Here is a 23,652-nt window from a genome sequence, read left to right as displayed (position 1 = left end):
AAATGGTGTTTTGGGTTCCATGATTAATTTCCTGTCTTTGCACTTTCTTTTTGCTTTACCGTTCCCTTGAGTTTTTGACTGAATGCACTGTAGCCTTCTATCTGGAGCCATTAAAACCTTGGCGATATCCATTTTAGTTTCGTCTGGTAGAATTGGCCTTTGTGGAACAATTTTTATTATTTTAGCAAAATAGTCTTGGCAGAGGGATTAATTATGTTATAATGCAGATAAAGTTGCAGAATTCATTGCTTACAAAGCGATGGTTTATGCAGTAATGAACAGCTACAAGAGTGCTTTTTATCTGAGAAATTTAGTGTGATGATGAAAATGGCTCTACAAATCTTAAGAAGTAGAACAATTTTGAACAGATGGTTCCCAAAGAGATTCTTCCCCTGGCTGTGCCATGTGGCAGAGCACAGTAACCGTGTAGAAAGTGACAACAGTAATGGTTATAGCAGCTTGCCTTGTCTAAAATTTATGTGTGGTATTGGTATGAGTCACGCTTCTAGTTTGTTACAAAGTTAAATATGGAGCAACAAGCGTAAATATCCTTGTCTGATGAAAATCAACTTAGCATCATTAAAAGCCATAGAGTTATGCACATTTAGATTAGCTGAAGATAAGGTCCAATTGTTTTTATATTTTCTTACTTGAAGATTTACCCAGCATTGTTCAGGTCCTTCAGGGCAGAGGGTGGTGGTTATGGGGGATACAAGAGTCGGAGCAGGGGCTTGGGGACGTGGTGGGCTCAGGGAATAGGGTGGGAGGTGGAGGGCAATGTTCTTTCTCTTTGTCATCCATGGGTGGAATAAATTTTGTAATGTGCACCAAGGCACATGTGGATGTGCACCACTGGTAGAAACACATGCTGCCCACTGTAGCCAGCTGTGGGCACTCTGCTGATCATCTGGGCAGCACCTGAATCTCTCCTGGGTGGCTGCCCAAGCTCTCTGTTGACAAGGAACACTGCCCGGCAGTGTTGGGTGTGGGGGGAAAGATACAGGATTCAGGGTGGTGGGGGGCCAGACCAGGGGGCTTGGGACAAGGGGATGGGAGGTCAAGGGGCTTACCATGGCCACCCATGGTGGCAAGCGTAGGGTGGCACTGCTGTAATGGTGGCTTCTCTTTGGGGTCCAGGGCTGCATTGCCCTTGGCAGGTCCTCCAGGTGAGCAGGGGCTGCACTGTCAAGCCACCCTGGGGGCTCCTTGTGGGAGACAGGAGGGACTGGACTGCTCAGCAGCTCCTCATTGGGCAGGGAGACAGTCGTGTCCGTATACATGGACCTAATATCCAACCTACACCTTTCCTGCTGTAACTTCAGATCGTTGCTCCTTGTTCTGCCATCCATCACCACTGAGAAGAGCCTCTCTCCATCCTCTTTAGAGCCCCCCTTCAGGCTGCTATCAAATCGCCCCTAACCCATCTCTTCTACCGACTAAATAAGCCTGAGTCCCTCAATCTCTCCTCCATAGGTCAAAGTAATTGAAGACAGCAGTTTCTCAAAAGGACATTTTTAAGAGCTCAAAAGAGCAGTGCATAGAGAAGATAGGAAGTGTGACAAGAGACCACCCTAGCTTAACTAAGAGATCTTGCATGATCTAAAAATCCTATGGAAATGTACATTTGATCAGAGTAGAATCATAGAACACTAGGACCAGAAGGGGCCTCGAGAGGCCATCGAGTCCAGTCCCCTGCCCCGCCAGCAGGACCGACCACTATCTACACCATCCCTGATAGACATCTATCGAATCTGTTCTTAAATATCTCCAGCGAGGGAGATTCCACAACCTCCCTTGGCAACTTATTCCAGTACTTGACCACCCTGACAGTTAGGAACTTTTTCCTAATGTCCAACCTAAACTTCCCTTGCTGCAGCTTAAGTCCATTGCCTCTTGTTCTCTCCTCAGAGGCCAAGAAGAACAAGTTTTCTCCCTCCTCCTTATGACACCCTTTAAGATATCTGAAAACCGCTATCATGTCCCCCCTCAATCTTCTCTTTTCCAAGCTAAACAAGCCCAATTCTTTCAGCCTTTCTGCATAAGTCATGTTCTCCAGACCTTTTATCATTCTAGTTGCTCTTCTCTGGACCTTCTCTAATTTCTCCACATCTTTCTTGAATTGGGGTGCCCAGAACTGGACACAATATTCCAGCTGAGGCCTAACCAGCGCAGAGTAGAGCGGAAGAATGATTTCTCATGTCTTGTTCACAACACACCTGCTAATGCATCCCAGAATCATGTTTGCTTTTTTTGCAACAGCATCACACTGTTGACTCATATTTAACTTGTGATCTACTAGAACCCCTAGATCCCTTTCTGCTGTACTCCTTCCTAGACAGTCTTTTCCCATTCTGTATGTGTGAAACAGATTATTCCTTCCTAAGTGCAACACCTTACATTTATCTTTATTAAACTTCATCCTGTTTACTTCAGACCATTTCTCCAATTTATCTAGATCATTCTGAATTATGACCCTATCCTCCAAGGTAGTTGCAAGTACTAAGGAAGAATATAAACAATACAAATATATAGGGACAAAATTAGAAACATGAAGGCACAAAAGAAGCTCTGTCCAACTAAAGACATAAAAGATAATAAGAAAACATTCTACAAATATATTAGAAGCAAGAAGAAAACCAAGGTCATGGTTGGCCCATTCTTAAATGAGGGAAAAACAATCACAGAAAATATAGAAATGCAGCAGTGCTTAATGACTTCTTTGTTTCAATTTTCACGAAGGAGGTTGGGGATAATTGGATGCTTACAGCAGTGAATTCTGGAGAAAAGGAGATAGGTTCAGAAATTAAAATAGGAAAAAAAAGGTAAACAATACCTAGAAAATTTAGATGGCTTGAAGTCATCAGGCCTGGTGAAATGCATCCTAGAATACTCAAGGAGCTGTTTGAAGAGGAATCTAAGCCATTAGCTATCATCTTTTTAAAAAAAAAAAAAAGTAATGGCAGACTAGAGATTCCAGAAGACTGGACAAAAGCAAATATAGTACCCATCTATAAAAAGAGGAAATAAGGACAAACCAGAAAAGTCAGTGCAGATCAATCAACTTAACTTTGGTGCCAGGAAGGTTAATGGATGATAATAAGGTGATAGTCAGCATGGATTTGTAAAGAACAATTAATGTCAGACCAACCTTATAGCTTTATTTGGTAGGATAACAAGCCTTGTGAATAAGGGGAGAGCAGTAGGTGTGGCATACACTCATCCCTCGTTAAACGAGTATTTACGAGTACTCACTTAAATGGACACATTTATCTACCTTTGTTCACTCTACGAGTGAACTCCCCCCTGCTAATACGAGCTCCCTCCCCGTGGCTCCAACCCCCTAGTCTGACCAGCCCCAACTCACTGCAGCCAGACCCCCTGCTGGCCCTGCAGCCAGACCGCTCCCCACCCCAGCCCCAAACCGTGGCAGCCTGATGCTCCTGCCAACCACGTGGACAGACCCCCACCACTTGACCCTGACAGCCCTAAACAGCAGCAGCCAGACCCCCTGCCGGCCCTGCAGCCCAACACCCCTGCCAGCTGTAACCCCCGCAGCCAGACCCTCCCCACCACCTGCAATCCCAATGGCCAGATGCCGCCCCCACCGCCTGGAACCCGCCCCCCCCGCTGCCAGACCCCACCACCACCACCTGTACCCCCGCATGGGCAGACACCCACACCACAGCCAGACCCCCCTGCTGCCTCTAACCCCCATGGCCCCGCAGCCTGACTCCCCCCAGCCCTGCGGCCAACCCCCCCCCGCCACCTTTAACCCCTGTGGCCCTACAGCCTAACCCCCGCCCCCCGCAGCCAACCACCCCCACCACCTGTAAACCCCCCCCCCCGCCTCTGTAGCCAGACACCTCCCCTGCTTCCTGTAACCCCACGGCCCCCATGGCCTGACCCCTGGGGCGGCCTGACCCCTGGGGCAGCCAGACCCCCTTACTGGCCTGCAGCCAGACCCCTCTGCCGCCTGACCTCCGTGGCCCCGCCACCTGACCCCCCTGTGACCCCACAGTCCCAAACAGCAGCAGCCAGACCCCCTTACCAGCCTGCAGCCGGACCCCCCGGGCTCCTGACACCCATGGCCCCGCAGCCCTCCCCTCTCCCCCCATCATCTCCAAACTGTGGCAGCCTGAACCGCCCCCCCAACCCACCACCAGATTTTAACCCTCCCTCCTGCTCACGGTCCCAGACTTCCCCCTGCCTTTAACCCTCCCCAACCCAAAGTTCACTCACCCTTCAAAAGCAGTGCCGCCTGCTGCCACTCCTTCTCCGAGTTAGGAGCCCTCGGAACCTATCGGAGCTTTTACATGTCATTTAATAGGAATTTAGTGCCCCTCTTTGGAGTTTCTGTCTACGAGCAGAAAGTTGGGAACCAATTGTGCTTGTATAGCGAGGGATGAGTGTACTTAAATTTTAGTAAAGCATTTGATACAGTCTAGCACAACGTTCTCTTATCAATGAACAGGGAAATACAACATAGGCAGGCTGTGTTAAAATGGTTTCATAAATGGTTGGATAACTGTTTCCAGTGGTCCACAGTTCTGTTCAACATCTTCATATGTAATTTAAATAATGGCATAAAGAGTATGCTTATAAATTTTGCAGATGATACCATACTTGGAGGGGTTGCAAGTGCTTTATATAATGGGATTATAACTCAAAATTATCTAAACAAACTGAAGAAATGGTGTGAGGTAAATGGGATGAAATTCAATAAAGACAAGTGTCAAGTGCTCCATTTGGGAAGGAATAATCAGTTTCACACATGCAAAATGGGAAGTGATGGTCTAGGAAGGAGTATTGCAAAAAGGAATGTTGGGGTTTCTAGTGGACTGCAAGATAAGTATGAGTCAACAGTGTGCAAAAAAAAAAAAGCGATCATCATCCTGCAATGCATTAACAGGAGTGTTGTAAGCAAGACAGAAGAACAACAAGAAGTCTTGTGACATCTTATAGACTAACAGATATTTTGGAGCATAAGCTTTTGTGGGCAAACACCCACTTCATCAGATGCACGGGGGACGGGTTTCAGAGGGGTATTTAAAGAGTGGGGTCCCAGTAAGAGGGAGGGCCAGAGCTGACCAGGTCTATTCAGCAAGATGGAAATAGCCCAGTATCAACAGTACTTATCAAAAGAGTTAAAAACAAGTCAGATCAGGTGGGGGGGATGTGAGCCTTTGTCAGAGTCTAATGGGGAGATATTAACATCCAGAGCAGAGAAACTGCCTTTGTAAGCTGTGAGCCACTCCCAGACTTTTAATGGAGTCAAATTTGCAAATAAATTGAAGGTCAGAAATTTCTCTCTCCATTTGATTTTTGAAATTTTTTTTTGTTTCAGGACTGCCACCCTTAAATCTGCCACTGAGTGTCCAGGGAGACTGAAGTATTCCCCCACAGGCTTCTGTACGTTACCGTTCCTGATGTCTGATTTACGTCCATTTATTCTTCTACGGAGAGACTGTCCAGTTTGGCCAATGTAAATTGCAGTGGGGCATTGCTGGCACATGATGGCATATATTATATTAGTAGATGTGCAAGTAAAGGAGCCCCTGATGTTATAGTTGGTGTTAGGTCCCGTGATGATGTCACTGGTGTAGATATGTGAGCAGAGTTGGCAGCGAGGACTGTTGCAGGGACTGGGTATGTTCTTATGTTCTTATGGTTCCAGGCCTAAAGTCACTGGTTTGTGATTTGTAGTGGCTGGTGAGGATTTGTTTAAGGTTGGCGGGCTGGCTGTTGGTGAGGACAGGCCTGCCTCCCAAGGTCTGTGAGAGTGAAAGATCATTGTTCAGGATGGGTTGCAGATCACTGATGATGTGCTGGAGAGGACTTAGGTGGGGGCTGTATATGATGGTCAGTGCTGTTCTCTTGTTTTCCTTGCGAGGCCTGTCTTGTAGCAAGTGGCTTCTGGGTACCCATCTGGCTCTATCAATGTTTCCTCACTTCCTTAGGTGGGTATTGTAGTTTGAGGAAAACTTGGTAAAGGTCTTGTAGATGTTTGTCTCTGTCTGATGGATCAGAGCAAATACATTTGTACCTTAGTGCCTGGCTGTAAACAATGGATCATATAGTGTGCCCTGGATGGAAGGTGGAGGCATGTAGATAAGCATAGCGGTCCATGGGTTTTTGGTATAGGGTGGTATTTATGTGACCATCGCTTATCTGCACAGTAGTGTCCAGGAAGTGAATTTCTTGTGTGGCCTGGTCCAGGCTAAGGTTGATGGTAGGGTGGAAACTGTTGAAATCACAGTGGAACTCTTCAAGATCCTCCTTCCCATGCGTCCAGATGGTGATGATATCATCAATGTAGCTCAGGTAGAGGAGGGACACTAGGGGACAAGAACTGAGAAAGCGTTGTTCCAGGTCAGCCATAAAAATGTTGGCATACTGTGGGGCCATGTGGGTGCCCATAGCAGTATATTATACCTGATTTGAAGGTATAATTTTTCCCCAGATCTGAAATAATTGTAGGTGAGGACAAAGTCACAAAGCTCTACCACCATTTGTGCCTGGGTCTCATCAGGGATAATGTTCCTTACAGCTTGGAGTCCATCTTCATGTGGGATATTGGTGTAAAGGGCCTCTACATCCATGGTGGCCAGGATGGTGTTTTCAGGAAGGTCACCAATGGATTGTAGTTTCCTGAGGAAGTTGGTGGTATCTTGAAGAAAGCTGGGGGTGCTGGTAGCATAGGGTTTAAGTAGAGAGTCCACATATCCAGACAATCCTGTGGTGACGGTGCCAATGCCTAAGATGATGGGGCATCTGGGATTTCCAGCTTTATGGATCTTGGGTAGCAGGTAAAATAAACCTGGTTTGGGTTCAAGGGGTGTGTCTGTGTAAATCTGTTCCTGTGTTTTTATAGGAAGGGTCTTGAGCAGATGCTGTAGTTTCTTTGTGTATTCCTCGGTGGGATCCTCAGACAGAGGCCTGTAGAATGTGGTATTGGAGAGTTGCCTGGCAGCCTCCTTTTGGTAGTCTGTCCTATTCATGATGACAACAGCGCCTCCTTTGTCAGCCTCTTGGATGACAATGTCAGAGTTGTTTCTGAGGCTGTTGATGGCGTTGCGTTCTGCACGCCTGATGTTATGGGGTAAGCGATGCCACTTTTCCACAATTTCAGCCTGTGCACGCTGGCGGAAGCATTCTATGTATAGGTCTAGTTTGTCATTTTGACCGTTGGGGGAGTCCATGAGGAATTCTTTTTCTTGTTCTGTAGGTGGGAGGGTACCTGTGGGTCAGTGTGCTGTTCAGTGTCACGTTGGAAGTATTCCTTGAGTTGTAGATAGCGAAAGAAGGCTTCCAGATCACCACAGAACTGTCTCAAGTTTGTGGGGGTGGTGGGGCAGAAAGAGAGTCCTCGAGAAAGGGCAGATTCTTCTGCTGGGCTGTGTGTGTAGTTGGATAGATTGACAATATTGCTGGGTGAGTTAGGGGTACCACTATTGTAGCCCTATATGGAAAGTAGGAGTTTAGATAGTTTACAGTCCTTTTTCTTCTGTAGAGAAGAGAAATGTGTGTTGTAAATCTCCTGTCTTATTCTAGTAAAGTCCAGCCATGTGGAGGTTTGCGTAAAAGATTGCTCATTTATGAGGGTCTCTAGATTTGAGAGCTCTCTTTTGGTATTGCCCTGTTTGTTGTGCAGGATGCTGATTAGGTGGTTCCTCCGTTTCTTAGAGTGTGTGTGGCACAATCTCTCACTGTAATCTGTGTAGTATGTTGATTTCAGTGGGTTTTTCACCTTCAGTCCTTTTGGTATGATGCCATTCTGTTTATATTTGGAGAGGAAGATGATATCTGTCTGTATCTGTGCAAGTTTTTCATGAGGTTGATGGATTTTGTGAGGTTGATGATGACAGAAGAAGTAATTCTTCCACTCTGGTCTGTGCTGATTAGGCCTCACGTGGAGTATTAAGTTCTGAGCACCACATTTCAGGAAATATGTGGAAAAATTGGAGAAGGTCCAGAAAAGAGGAAGAAAATATTATGATTACAGGTCTAGAAAATACAGCCTAAGAGGGAAGACTCAAAGGAATGGGTTTGTTGTGTTTGGAAAAGAGAAGACTGAGAGGGGACAAGTTAAAAGTTTTCAAGTACCTAAAAGGATATTACAAGGAGCAGGGAGAAAACTTATTTTCCTTAACCTCTGATGATATGGCAAGAAGCTGTGGGCTTAAACTGAAGATTTAGTTTGGACATTAGGAAAAACTTCCTGACTGTCAGGGTAGTTAAACACTGGAGTGAATTGCCTGGGGAGGTTGTGGAATCTCCATTATTCACCATATTCAAGAGCAGGTTACACAAACTTCTGTCAAGGATAGTCTAGGTCAGGGATCAGCAGCATGCAAGTTGGGATCTCAGTCCCATCCCTTCTCCTCCATGTGGCCAGGAACTTGCTCAAAGCCAGGCCACCTGTTAATGCTACCAACCACCACCTAAACGGTAAAGATCTGCTTCTTTATTTATCAATGAAGCTGTTGTAAGTAGGACTACTAGTGACTTTAAAAAGTATCACTAGCACTCGGACAGTACATAGAGGTCAAAAGGTGAAATTTTGACACTCTGCATCAGAATGGTTGCTGACCCCTGGTCTAAGTGGTGCTTGGTTTTGCTGTGAGTGAAGGGGACTAAACTTGCTGACCTCTCAAGGTCCCTTCCAGTTCTAGTATTCTGTGATTAGTGCTGAAACTTTCCCAAAAGATTCAGCCTTTGGCAGACATTTGGCATGGAAAACCGTTAAAGTTTGGCCATGTTGTAAGCAATTGAAAACAGGTTTTTAGACTGGAAAGTACTGGGCAATCTTAACAATAGAAGTGCTACCAGCTTTGCCTGTAGTGAGTGAGTGGTACTGAATTGGACTGGAGAAACTGATAGTACTGGCCAGAGTGTGCAAGCTTCCTCATATAGCTCTCCAGAAGTTATAAGCAAAGAACTATTTAATGTAACGCTGTCTTCCCGATGTTTGAAGAATATTTCTTTAGCATTTTTAGTTTTTTTTTTTTCTCTGTAAGTCTCACAGTGTGCATATGGATTAAAGAAGGGAAAAAGCCAGAAAGCTCAATGTTATCTGGGGTTCCTGCACATCCATCTTAACTGCCATGTCAGAGAAGACCCTTTGTCCTATATGCATGGAGAATGTCATAATAAATATTTTCTTTTCTCTAGACGTCTTCCATCCTGCATTAAATTAAATTGGCCTTAGTTTCAAAGGGAACAGTCTTTTAGCAGGAGATATAAATCAGATCCTTCATTGTGAAGATTTTGCCCTCCCCAGCTCAAGTTTACAGTTCTGTTTGGAAGTTCTTTTAAAAATTACTGTGATTTTTGTGCTGTGTGGGTGGGTTTCTCTAAAGCTCTCAACACTGGCCTAGCTCTGCTCACATAGAAGTTAATTATTCTGATGCAATTGCAGTGCCTCTTGTTAAATCATTATGGGTCATACACAGTTGTTAAGGGTCTTCCAGTGTCACATCCTGCTGTTCCTTATCCTGGTCAAAGGCTAAAGGTCACAATTTGTCTTTTAGATTGAAAGCTCTTAGCCGAAAGCAATTTATCTTTGTTTGAATTTGAAAACACCACGGACATTCATGGTGTTACGAAAATATGAAATAATAAGCACATTATTACAAATAAATGAATAAGAATAATTCTGTGAGAAGAGGTTAGGAAAATTAAATGCAATAGGAGATTTTGCAATAGCAAAAAATTTTGCAATAGCAAAATGTAAATATTTTACAAGAAAATACTGATTAATCACTTATTTCTTTGGAAATCCCAGGTTAAAGAAAGGGTGAATGACACACAATCATCACATTACTGATGTCTCATAGGAAAATGAAAAGCAAAGGCGTTCACAGATGTTAGCGGATTTCTGAACAAAAAATTAGAGACACTGTTGATTTAGAATTCATGCTTCTATCTGGAAATTTTCCGTTTTGTGTATTTACAAGCAACATCTAAGATTAGTGTCCCTGGGAGTAGTACATGAAAATGAAATCAATTTTCAGTTTATTTTGTATATCTGACAGCATCTTGTACATAGTCTTTCATATCCTCTCTCTCTCTCTCTCTCTCTCTCTCTCAACTAATTTTTTTGAAAGTGACTAGATTTTAAGTTTGATAGTATCCCTTAAAATCCTGTTAAACTAGAATCTCACCTTACTGGCAGTAGTGGAGTGTTTAAAAATGTCCCTCTAAGGCTGTGTCTATGCTACAAAAGTAACTTCAAAGTTGCTTACTTTGAAGTACAACATGGCAGTAAGCAACTTCGAAGTTGAGTGTCTACACACACCCTACTTCGAAGTTAAACTTTGAAGTAGGGCACTACTCCATTCCCATGAATGGAGTAAGGACTTCAAAGTTGGGATCCCTACTAACTTAACTTCGAAGTAAGGGAAAATGTGTGTAGACTCTCTGCTGGCTACTTTGAAGTAGTGCCTAACTTCGAAGTTAACTCCTAGTGTAAGTTAATTCAAAGTTAGTTCCTAGTGTAGATGCACCTTAATAATAGTAACAACAAAATACCAAATCAAAATTCAGGCTTAGAATTCTTGAAACCATGATCATTGCTTTATCAACATTTATGAATCTATTCCATTGATTGTAACTGCTGCAACAAGTAAATCAGTGTTTTTTTATGTACATAATTTCCTAGAGCTTTTGCCCAGAGTATTTTCTTTCTAGCTCAAAAGACTGTTCCACATAAGAATAATTTACATGATTGCTGTGAGACATTATGGAGCAATAGAGATGCAATTATTGACCTTTTAAAAATAAACGTGAGGTGCAATATGAACTATTAATGTAGTTTAAGATGGAGAACACTACCTCCGTGATCACTCTTATACAGAATTGCTTTTATATCCCAAAAGAACTTGAATGGGCTTTTGCAGGGACTGGATCCAATGTGGGGCTCAGGAAAGGAAAATCTTGGCAAGATCTATGGAATATATAGAAATATAACCCTTCTATTGATGCCAGATGCCTGCCGGAAGGGCCGGGTTCAACTCCTGTGGGGTTTTCCTGTCAAGGATACAACCAGCCGGCTCGAGCCCCCACCCAGTGGCCTGGGACAATTTCACCCCCGTGCTGGGTGCCTATAAGGCGGTTCTCCCCCCTTGCAAGCACAGAGTCTGAGATAGAAATGGCTTGTTTAATGACCATAACCTACCCCAAGGTTACAGTGACAGATGCAATATATCTAAGCAAAGAAGAGACAAACCCCTTTACCAAGATACCATCCCCATATGCAGTAGAACCAAGTCTCTCGCTGGGGCTCTTGGCCCTTTACCCCACACACAGTTACAGGGTGTACCTTCTGTGGTGCAGTTCCAAACCCAAAGCCCGCAGATACATCACCAGGGCAGTACTAGCTGTCCACTTGTCTGCAGCCTCCCCTTGCTGCCGTCGTCTGCCACTCCTCCTACCGGCCGCCTGCCGGTCGCCGTCATCCGCTGGTCCGCCGCCGCTCCTACCCGCTGGTCGCCGTCATCCGCCGCTCGTCCTACTGGCCGGTCGCCGTCATCTGCCGGTCTGCTGCCGCTTCTACCGGCCACCTGCCGGTCCGCTGCCGCTCCTACCGGCCACCTGCCAGTCGCCATCATCTGCTACCACTCCTACCAGCCACTGTCGTTGCTCCCAACCCCACTGCTTGGGATCGCCCTGAGGCAGAACCCTGTGATTTCAGCTCTGCGTGTTCCCAGCTGCTACTCTGTGATTTCAGCTCTTGATATCTCTAGTGTGGGGTTTCACAAACACCCTAGTATCCAGCTCTATCTTTCAACAGGTGGGGACGGTTAGTCAAGCTAGTCTTATGGCTATACGGCCAAGGCATAGGCAGGGCCAAGGCACTCAGCAAGCAGGCTCAACCAGTACCCCTCCCCTTCTCCTTTTACAATGCTAATTTAAACCAGGGAGCCCTGTGTAATCAATGTCTTATGCAGCTATGGCGACTGCCCTGTCCCCCACAACAAGGCAGAGCATTGGTGAGATCTCACAACTCCCGCACTAAGTGTCAGCTTAAATTGTGATTTTACAACTACATGTTTACAATAGACCAAATCTCATGGCTTACTTGCTATCCATTAGGCTTTGCCTGAAAAGGTATCACACCTGCAGCCCTTTGCATTCTCATGCAGATGACCTCTGGGAGACACATTCCTCCCAGCCTTCAGTAGCATTGCATTCCTTCTGCCACAGAAATATGTAACAAAGTACTGCTCATTCACAGTCCATTGCCAATGCTGTCAAATCTTCATGTCGAATTTTGTTACTGGGGGTGAAAAAATCTGTTTTTCAGCTAATACAGAAACTGAATGAGATTCAAATCGAAAGACATTTTTATTATATATTCTTCTGGTGACCTTTGTGCTATTACGTAGGTACTTCATCTTTTCTTGGAGGCTTCCTTGTCAAGATACTATGGCTTTCTAGGTTGTGGCTCATTTGGGACAGATTTACACTGCATAGCTGTATGGCTCAGAGTTGGTTCAGGCTGTCAGCAGCCCCAGTAGGTGCACTCCAACTTCCTTATACTGAGTATCTTCTTGGTCAGGAATATATTCCCTTGCAAGAGAGATGGCAAAAATATTATTGGCTATTTCCTACAAAAGGGAGTATTGTTCATTTTAGGATTGACCACTTACATCCATTATTGATGAGGATATTGAAGCACAGAGAGAGAAAGTGATTTGCCTCAGATTTACTTGTTTGTGATTAGTAAATTTTTGAAAAGGACCCGGGTTTGCTGAACCTATCAGAAAAGTGCCAACATTGTTGAGTGTAGAAGAAAACAAGAAGTCCTGTGGCACCTGATAGACTAACAGATATTTTGGAGCATAAGCTTTCATGGGCAAAGGCCCTCTTTAAATCCTCCTCTGAGACCCCTGCCCCATGCATGTGATGAAACAGGTCTTTGCCCACAAAAGCTGATGCTCCAGAATATCTGTTAGTCTGTAAGGTGCCACAGGACTTCTTGTTGTTTTGGAAAATACCGACTAACTCAGCTAACTCTCTGATGATTGTAGGAAAGTTACACTGCAAGTAGAGAATCAAAAATCCAGCCAATTTCTCAGCTGGCAGAGTCAGGAAGAGATGGCAACACATAGCAGAACAAAAAACAACAACTGAAATAACTCCTCAACCTGGCAATTTATCTAATTAGGACAACATTTCCTGTGTAACGCTGTTTTCGTGGGAAGGATGTAAGAAATGAGACAACTGAAACACTTAAGCGCAATTGTCCTTCCTTCAGGTGGAAGCAGCACCCTGCTGTACCATTCCCTGCCCAGAGGAGACCAGCAGCATGAATGGATCTCCCCTCTCCCACATTAAAGGGAAGGGGAACAGAGCTATACATCACCATAGAGCTGGGCAGGATAATGGAAAAATGAGGGTTCTGAGAGTGAGGTGGATTGTACCCCACCCAGCCCTGGGACTTCAAGGTGCGTTCAGGTCACATTTTCAAGCTTTTCCCCACAAACATAAGATTTAGAGTCTTCCTTTATTTATGACAAGTTGAGATTTCTCAAAGCCACTTGTCTGTAGGAGCTGGAGCTTAAAGTAAAAAATCAAGTGTCACAATGTGCACAACAAAATCACAAGAATTGGCATGACTTTAATGAAGGGCTTGTCTTCAGTGCACTGTTATCTCAAAGTTGTAACTTCTGTTTTGCTCCTAAACTGACTTCTGTCCACACACTAGTGTGTCTTCCTCAAGTTACATGATGCTGGAGCTAATAATAAACTGGCCCACTGACAGGAGCAGGAGAGCATTGAGGGAGCAAAAGGGGCAACTGCCCTGGACCCAGTGATTCAAAAGCACCATTTAATTCCTTTCAGAACCCTACATGACGTGCTCTAGAGCCCTGGGTACTCCACAGGTGGTGCTGAACAACTGTCCAAGGGGAGGCTAGCCCTAACATTGCCCCTTCTACTCATGCCACACCCTTCTGAAAATTCTGTGGAGTAAAAGCACTTGGAAGTGCCTGCAGCTAGAAGTTTGACACTTTGAAGTTGCTGCAGAGGGAAATTTGCCTAATGAAGTGCTGTATGTTCATCGTTAGTAATCTCCCATCATCCTGATTACCATGCCCCCTCAAAGAAGGGGGCAAGTGTAGACATAGCCCAAGAGTCACAGACCCTCTCAAAGGTCCAGAGAGGCCCAGGCCATTTCCCACTTTGGAGGCTTCTAGCCATAATAAACATAAACAGCGATGACACATGAAAACAAAAGGCACCAAAAAGAGTGAGACATAATCAGATTTTTTTTTTAGTTGAACAAATGTTTTTATAGGCTTTTTCTGTGCAAATGCACTAATTCTTGAGGAAAAATCTAGCTTTCAGGTTCCTTTGGAGCTTCAGACCAAGGCCAAATGACCTTCCTGCCCACTCCCACTTCACGCAATTGGTCCTCGTCAAAGTTCCTCTGTGCTTGGCATGTTGCTTGTCCTCTTAGGTTGCAAGCCTTTCAGACAAGGGATTGTGATTACTTGTATGAGTGGACAACATCCAGCATGTAACGAATGCTACAGGAATACAATCAGTACAATATGAACAATATATACTAAAAAATAATGTTACAATGGAGTCAGAAAGCATGCACTGTATCACTCCTTTCTATACGGTGTGGTGGATATGATGTAACCAAAGATGATGATGTCTTATTTTAGATTCACTCATCACAGAATGAAATTCTTGGGATGATTCCCAAGAGTTACTTTTGAAATTAACTTTCTTCATACATAAATAATTGGAAAGATTTTTCCCTCGGCACATGTAATAATCTCCTTCCATGGGTCATGAGAAACAGAGCAGCTGCTTTCTTTCACTTAGTGCTGTCTGACGGGGAGTACTTCTACAGCCACGCAAGGCAACTGTCTGCTCTAGCACAGTTGTTCTGCTTTGATTCACAAATGAACATGTAATGTGAATGGAGGATAAGCAGTAGCAAGAGACATGTGCATGTAGTCTCCTTCTTTGTATACTCACTCTGCATAACAGTTCTGCCACTCAGGGGAACACAGAGACTGCACCCTTGAAGGGCCCTAGGGCTGCCAGCACCCAAATGGAGGTATGACCATGGCTTGTTCAAAGGTTGTACGCGTTACACAATCACCTGCTTGCTCAGATGCTGGCAGACAATTGATTAAAGGAGCAAGATCCCCAGGGATTCACACAGTACCACACTTCCCCCAACTCAGGTTGACTGATAAATGACCCCATTCTGTCTTGTTCTTTACAGGTATTATTATGTGCTCATCACTATTGTACCTGATACATGTTCAGAGAAATAGAATTTTGTACCTGGATCTTTTGTGGTATTTCTTACCCTCAGAACTGCCAAAAAGAAACTACGAAGTTAGGGAGGCTTGCTTAATTTCTTTCTTCACCGTGTCTATGTGTTATAGGCTGACGGAGATGAGTACTGCCCAAAGTGAGAGGACTGGACTTGATGGTAAAGGAAATGGCATGAACAGAGCTTCTGGATGGAGTTGAGGAGGGACAGGAAATCAGGAAGAGGAAGGAGATGGAAGTCCAGCTGTAGGTGTGTGTCCAGTCTGTGGTTCCAGAGATCTGGATTTTAAGGGAACTCCCTCAGCACTGGTTTCCAACGATATACATTTGTCAGTTTTTAGTGAGGCCTAAGAGCCTTGGCATGAGCTGGCTCCTGGTCTGCCGGCATCACATACAGGATCCCCCTAAACGTAAGTGTGCCCTTGGAGGGAAAGGATGTGAAGAGACCAGAACAAGAAAGAGGAATAAGAAGGCAAAATAAGAGGGAGAAGTACTGTGTCACATTTCCACATTTTTGTCTTAAATCAACTAGGGGACGCCTGACTTGCAAGCCAGATGCAGTTCATCTGGGTTAGCTGTTGGCAGGCTGCCAGACGGTTGTTTACCTGAACCTCCACAGGCACAGCTGCTTGCAGCTCCCAGTGACTGGGCCATGACTCCTCATAGCTCCCGTTGGCCAGGAATCATCAACCACAGCCGCTGGGAGCAGCTGTGCCTGCGAACACTCAAACAAAACATCTGGCACACTGTCAGTAGCTAACCCTGAGGAACTGTGTCTGGCTGGGGCCTCAGAGACTCCCCATTCCTGTCCTAAATAATGGTCTAGATTCTGGCTGCATTTGCATACGCTCATAAAAGAGGAGAGAGTGTGCAGGGAAAGCCAGAATTTAGATTCTCACACTCCCTGACCTCAGGGCACAGTAGAGGCATAGCTGGTTGTGGAGCAAGACACCCCAAAAGCTGACCTGTAGGGGGCATTGCCATGTCCAGGTCTGTCTTATGCACTGGCTGGCCAAAGTCAATGGAAGAACGATTCTATGTTGCTTTACTTTGGGGTCTGATTCTGCATGCCCTGAAGTCAGTAGTACAACTTAAATTGGCCTTAATGGGTTGAAGGCTATGTCTTTAAGAGCTATAGTAACCAGTGTTTCTACATGTCCTCCCAAAGTACTTCTGCAGGGCTTCCTATCTTTGTCCCCTCTAAGCAGAATGATCCCAGGAATTGCTGCTCAAAGTATCCCCTGCTTATTTAGCTCTCTTTGAACACCACAGCGTAGCCAAAAATTTGCAGTGTGTCTTATAGTGATCTTGAATTGAATATAACAATAGGAAACATTAAAAAGTTTCCCATGATGAAAAGATGGCCTAGATATTCTATCTCATGCAAAGCCTTGACTCTTGTCAATGATGTATTTTTTCACCACTTGTGAAAATCTACTCTAATACAGCGGTACTATATAATTTGTACTTTCTTTTCCAACTATAAATTTATGTCTGGCTTACTGGCATCAGAACGTAAATGCAGAAAACATTCCTCTTCAGAAACCTCAGGAAAGGAAAGAGCCCAATGAAGAGCTCAGGAGGGTTTTCTTCTAGTCACAGTCCATTAATTTATTTTTAATTCATTTTGAACGTGGCACTCCCATGAGATCCGTAGATCGCTCTGTATCAGGAAGCTTATCTGTTCCTGAACTCTCCAACTCATAAAATGTGGTGGCTGTGAGACTCAGTAAGAGCTAAAGAAAACAATATTGTTAAAATGAAAGTCAGGAACCTTTACTATGTTGTTGAATCGGGCTGTAGGCTTAAGGCACCCTTGGAATATCCATGCTAGGTTTAGAGTATTTGGGCAGCTGAAGCTATATGAAAGAATCTGAACAAATAACTGTTGATTTTCAGTGGATTTTACATTTGGTCGTATGTGTCCTATTGGTTGAGTAAACCCTACGTATCGCTCAGAAAAATTGGGAAGTTATGGGTTTCCTTTCCTCTGAAATGTGAAATAGTGCAACACATTGACAATATGATTATCCTGCTCTCCCTTGCTTAAGCAAAAGCTTCCTCTTACTCAGACTTTGAAGCTGCTGTGTGTGGGCTGTTGGGGGGTTAATATCAACTACAGACATATCTGAGTTCTATGTGTGGAGCAGAACACAATCTCTCACTCAGTGGTAAACATGTTTTATAGCACATATATCATGTATAAATGTACAAGGACTGATTATGTCTTTAAGCCACAGCTCTGAAATGGGCACGTTGCAGAGTCTTACGAACCCAGTGGAGTTCCAGGCAAGCAAAATGCCCAGGCACAGTGGGCCTAAAATCACAGGGAGAGAACAGCTGCTGAGTCAGAGTGTTTCAAGGTTCGCTGTGCCTCCCCCCATGTCCAGTGCTGGTGATGCAAAGGGGCCAGCCTCGCAATGGCTCTTCTCTGCTGAGCCCACTTTGAAAAGGCCAGTATCCTTCCTCAACACCGGGTCTGCATTATGTTTGGCCCCTAACCAGGATGGAAGTGGAGATGTGCCTGTTTTCTATGTTTGTACGGTGGTGAGGTGATTTTCAGATTACAGAAAGTTTATTTATCTGAGTCAGATAGACTCGGCTTTGATTTGTCACAGTGGGCCTTCTTTTTAATTTGGGGAGGAAGAGTTAAATTGTCTCAGGGTTGCATTCAGTCTTAATCCACCAGTGATGGACTTGTAGTTCCTGAGTGGTGATGTCTAGAGATGTTATGAAGTAGATTTATGAGAGCCCTCTCAGAAGTGACATGTTCTCTGCTTTGAAAAATGCATTTTGAAAAATGCATTGCCCTTGGCCCCTCTAGCCAGCTCACCTGATCACATTACCTGTTAAGTGCACAATGCTGCAGTCAACTGAAGTCTTGCCCTCTGTGCTCTCCCAGGCTTGTGCTCAGGAACACATACCTTACTTAGTACTCTGGCCGCCTTCTGCTTGGAGGCAGAGGAGAAAGACCACCACAGTTCTGCCCATGAATAAAAATCTCTTTGAATATATTTGTACATTTATTAGTAAAAATATAGTGTATGTACATTTTGTACAGTGCTGTACCTATAGAGGAATCCATAGGGTCTCCACCTTGGTGCACGCACATTATTGTCGCTTTTATGCGTCTCCACATAACTGGAAAGTGTTGGCATGCCCTAGGGTGAATGAAGCATAAGGCTCAGGTAATAGTCAATAGGAATTCCCTTTTTCTCTCCTGCTTTGAATGAGAGACTAATAGCTTGATCATAAACAGAAGTCACTGTTTGTAGCTCTAACAGAGAAGTGGTTAAAAAAAAATGCAAGCATTTCCAAAGTTTGTGTCATCCATGTTTATTTTATTTATTTCACATCATTTAGCTACAGGGTGGCTTTGTTTTATTTTGTTTTAACCTACATGATTTTTTTTCTAGTAAAAGAACTAGAAAATGAGGTTATGGTCCATAAAATTCCCTTTCTAAAGAACACTGAAAACTTTTTAAAAGCAGGAATGATCAATATTAAAACTTTTAAAGGTGTTATCAGTATGCAATTATGTTTCATAATTATGTTCTGCTTTGTTTGCAATATATTCTCCAATTCCAGAAAATTATCATTCTTTTTAGGCAACAGTATTATATCATTTGTTATTTATTATAGGTCCAACACGAGCTAACATCTCGTAGAAATTATTTTTATGATAGTGGCCAGAATGTATATTCTTTTTATTCACTGAATCATTGCCAGCTGTGGTGTGTTCTCCATATTCAAATCATTTTAACATTTTTTAACATCTTGGTCTTAAATTACTGAAATGACATCTGTATGAAGTAGTATTAAATGTCCACAACAAATCCACATAGGAAAAGAAACTGAGAGCAAGGTGCTGATTGTCCTTTAACTACACACTGTATTATCAATTTTAACTTTAAGAATTGTAACTTTCAAGTATTGAGTTCAGTTTCTTTTTTCTTTGTGTTTTAGAACAAACCATTTTAAATATTCTTTTTTTTTTTTCAAATCATACATTAACACATTCATCTGTCCTCTCTTTGACTACAGTTACACTGACCCGAACTGCTGGCAGCAGTATGCAAGTGGGTGGTCTTGAAAATGCAAATGGATACTCAAAGGGAAAAAAGCAGTGTAAACGTGTTCTGCTGGCAAACCTCCGCCGTTGTCAGCATCTTTTTATGCCTGATATTTTCCAGGCATAAGAGGCTTCCAACAAAGTGCAGGATTCACTGGCTGAACCATGTTTACACTGCTTTTTTTCTACTGGCAGCAGCCCCTGCAGGTGAGTGAATATGCTAATGAGTGTCTATTTGTATTTTCGAGACCACCCATTTGCATACTGCAGCTGGCACTTTGCGTCAGTGTAACATAGCCTTGGTGCATAGATCATGAGCTCTTCAATGAAAGGATCCTATTCTACTCAGTGTCCATATGGTAACAATCACAATGGAATATCAATCCTGAGTGGAATCCTTTGGTGCTACTGTAGAACAAACAATAAAAATAATAGCATAGCATAAAAACATTAAAAAAACTGAGTGCAGACTGTTTTCAGCTCTTGTATTTGAGAGAGAAAGGGGGCAGTCTGATTTAAATTTTGCAGTGTAATATTCCTTTATATTATACATGGTTTAAAATGGCATTGTTATTTCTTTGTTTGATGTATTTTACTTCTAGAAAAACTGTTTATCTGTATCTATACCAAGGCTCCACATGGTGATATTGTACAGATCTAATTGCAGGACTGGAATCATACTCAAAAATGCACTCAAAAGCAAATCGTTACTGTCAAGTAGTTTAATATCATGAATATGTCCTAACCTTGAACTTGGAAATAGCTAGAGTGATACAAATAAGAAATAATAAAGATAACTAAAAGCTTGTTTCGATATTTTTTGTCTTTCAGAATGCAAATATTGGGGCTCAGATCTACAGCTCCCAAATATGTCTTTTGAAGAAGTTTTACACAATGATGAATGTGCCTACAAGTGGCTTTCCACCCTTAAAAAAGTAGGAATTGTACTGTTAACTGGAGCTGCTGCTAGACAGGGAGAATTGGTTAAACTTGGGAAAAGGATTGGTTTCCTGCGTCTCACATTTTATGGGTGAGCTAGTTTTTCAAATGTCCTAGTTCTGTCAGTAACGTAACCACCTTTGATATGTTACTCTTCAGAAGGTACTACCCTTCTTGGGGCTTAATTTATTTGTAGCTGGATCTGAATTTTTCTTGGCTTCACATTAGAAAATGTGATGACCCATAATACTGCATGTATGTGGATTGCTTTGCCATGCCAGATGGGAAATATGACAAATAGCATGGTACTCAGGAGCAAATTATAAGTGGTGACTGCAAAAAAAAAAAAAAAACAGAATTGAAAACAAATATGGGAAGATAATCAATCAACAAGATAACGAGCTTTGGGTAGAGACGTGCCTGATCAAATACCCTGGATCCAAACATCTTAACTTTGGATTAGCATTTGCATTTAACTTCATGTGTCAAGCCCATTTCTAGTTATGGAAACAGGAGGCTCAAATGAGATGATTTGTCTTTCATATCAGTTTGAAGTACCCCCTTCTCCACCTTTAAATGACAGCTCTGCTCAGACACCCAAAAAGTCAGATCAGAATGTGCTAAAGTGAGGGTTATTATGTAAATATTTAAAATGCTCTTCAAAGCTGACGAGGCCACAGTAGTTCCAAACCCGCTCTGTGCTAGGAGCCATACCACTTCTCCCATTGCATCTAGCCAGGCTCTTCCTTCCATTTAGCAATATAGGAAGAGTAATGTGACATCCATTTGCAACCACCTGGTTGAGAACTCATGAACTAGATAATACAGGCATCACACAAATGCTCATGTAAACATAAACCTAGTGATTCACACCCTTGGTCTGTCCCCCTCCCCTTTTCCAGAGTGGTCCTTGCAGGACCAGTGCAGAGCCCAATTCCACGATGTGCATAGGATGAAGATCAACTTGTATGCCCATTTCAGAGCCTCTCTCTCAACAAAGCAGAACCTGTGCATTGATAACTTTCCATGGCTTTTTCCTAGAACTACGAGTGAATTTCAACCTGAAACTGTGTAGTACCTACAGTGTTTCACTTGCAGATCTTCTTCTGAATGTCAGGGTTCATTTCAAAATGTCATAAGCAGTAAGACACAAAAGTATGTGCCATGCTTCAAGAAGTCATACTGACTTCATGAATTAGGGACCTAAATTTCCAGCTCCCTAATGATCAGCTACAGGGGAGAATAAACAATCATAGAATCATAGGACTAGAAGGGATGCTGACAGATCTTCTACTCCAGTTCCCTGTGCTTAAGGTAGGACTAAGTATTATAGACCATCCCTGACAGTTTGTGTAACCTGCTCTTAAAAAATGTCCAGTGAGGGGGATTCCACAACCTCCAAAGGCAATTTATTACAGTGATTAACCATGCCGTTGTTAGGAAGCGTTTCCTAATTTGGAGGCTAAACTGCTGTTTTTACTAGCCCGTTGCTGCTTGTCCTATCCTCAGAGGCTAAAGGAAATATTTTTCTCCCTCTTCCTTGTAACTTTGATTTCCCCGCAATCTTCTCTTTTTCAAAGTAAACCAACCCATTTTTTTTTCCAATCTTCCCTCTTTGGTCATGTTTTCTAGACCTTGTAATCTTTTTTTTCCCCCCACCTCTCCTCTGAACTTTCTCCACTTCTTTCTTGAGATGTGGCAGTCAGAACTACACACAATACTCAAGTTAAGGCTTAATCAGCGTGGAGTAGAGTGGAAGAATTACTTCTCAGGTTTTGAATACAAAATTCCTGCTAACACATTCCACGATGATGTTCAGGGTTTGTTTGTTTGTTTTTTTTTTTTTTTTTGGAACAGTGTTACACTGTTGACCCATATAGAGCTTGTGGTCAACTATGACCCCCCCAGATCCCTTTCCGCAGCATTCCATCTGAGGTAACTGTTTCCCACTCTCTTCCTTCCTAAGTGAAGTGAATTTGTCCTTATTTAATTTCATTGTTTGTTTCAGACCATTTCCCCAGATTGTCCAGATCATATTGAATTTTAATCCTATCCTCCAAAGTATTTGCAATCCCTTCCAGCTTGGTATTAGCCACAAACTTTATAAGTGTACACTCTACGGTGTTATCTAAATCATTGAATGTATTGAGAAGAACCAGACTCGGATCCTTTTGGGACCCCATTTGAATGCTATTAGTGAATGTTCTGCTAAACTCTGCCATCTTGCTCTGTCACCCAACCATCTTTATAGAATAATTTTCAGAAATCTGATTAGTGCATATTCTTCAATGACGTAAGAACAAAATAATAGACCCAGAGGATTTAAATATTACCATCTGTATTTCTGTCATGTTTTGCCAATTTTATATTATACCTTAGTGTCTGCAGAACTGCTAAAACCAGGACATCAAGGGGCTCCAAGCCAGGCTTTCTCCCCCGCTTCAGATCATACAAATTCTAGCTGAAGAAGCTAAACAAATTCTAGCGAAATATTTTGAGCGCTTCAGTGCAAAATTTAACAATAAGGGGCGCAACAATGAATGTCTCCTTCTCCTGGAAAGATTTAAAATAAATAGAAGACAAAATCCAAACCTTGGCTGGAAAGCCTACATTCCTTTCACATTAGAACAGAAAAGCAAAGACCGACTTCCCTCCTGTAACGTTTTTGTATGAGGCCAAATTTAAGACATGTAGGCATATGCTAGGTTGGCAAGATTGATGACCATGGCTCGTTGATAATGGGAAAAATATATTTACCTGATACGTTCACTTGTAAGAGAGGGAGGGGAAAAAAAGATCCTTTTCCCTCATTGTTTTGCTCTCTGTTAGGAAGAGGTACAGTGAAAATCTTGGCCACATAAAGAAAAGCTTAAATAAGGCCTATGAATATGAACTCTTCATGTTGTTAGGCTAAAATAGGTCAGTTATTGACCACTGTGGGAAAATAACTTATTTGGGGTGCTACCACTATTCAGGTTTACTGAAGAAGTTCTGAAAGACACAAAAATAGCCTTCATGATTCCATAGCTTATTTCTGGAACTGGGCAAGTTCCCTCTGATTTATTTTCCATTCTGTCATTTTTTTTATGTCCACTCAACTACTGAGCTACATTTCCAGCGCCAAGTTCTGATCTCAGTCACATTGATGTAACAGCACTGAAATCAGCAGGGTTGCATGAATGCAACAGGAAAGAATTTGATTCATTGTATAAAGCATCAATAACTGGGATAAATGTAGTAGATATAGTTTTATTTGCCTTTTAAAATTTTAAAGCAACCTAGAGTGATTAACTTTTCTGTCTTCCTGAAACAGGAGCTGGATTTAAAAAAAACTATGGCTG

The 23,652-nt window shown here is 42.9% G+C and overlaps 1 protein-coding gene across 2 annotated transcripts in view; it reads left to right on the top strand.

Annotated features, from left to right (window-relative positions):
* The window catches only part of BBOX1 (gamma-butyrobetaine hydroxylase 1), a 74,030-nt gene that overhangs the window by 34,613 nt on the left and 15,765 nt on the right, over positions 1–23,652 (top strand). For both annotated transcript variants that reach the window (XM_074999000.1, XM_074999001.1), the window contains exon 4: positions 20,204–20,402. In XM_074999000.1, the coding sequence (XP_074855101.1) occupies positions 20,204–20,402 (199 nt within the window). The remainder of the gene's footprint in view (positions 1–20,203; positions 20,403–23,652) is intronic.

This window comes from Carettochelys insculpta, chromosome 6, assembly GCF_033958435.1.
Source record: "Carettochelys insculpta isolate YL-2023 chromosome 6, ASM3395843v1, whole genome shotgun sequence".
Taxonomy (NCBI): Eukaryota; Metazoa; Chordata; order Testudines; family Carettochelyidae; genus Carettochelys; species Carettochelys insculpta.
This window is presented reverse-complemented; position numbering and strand designations above follow the sequence as displayed.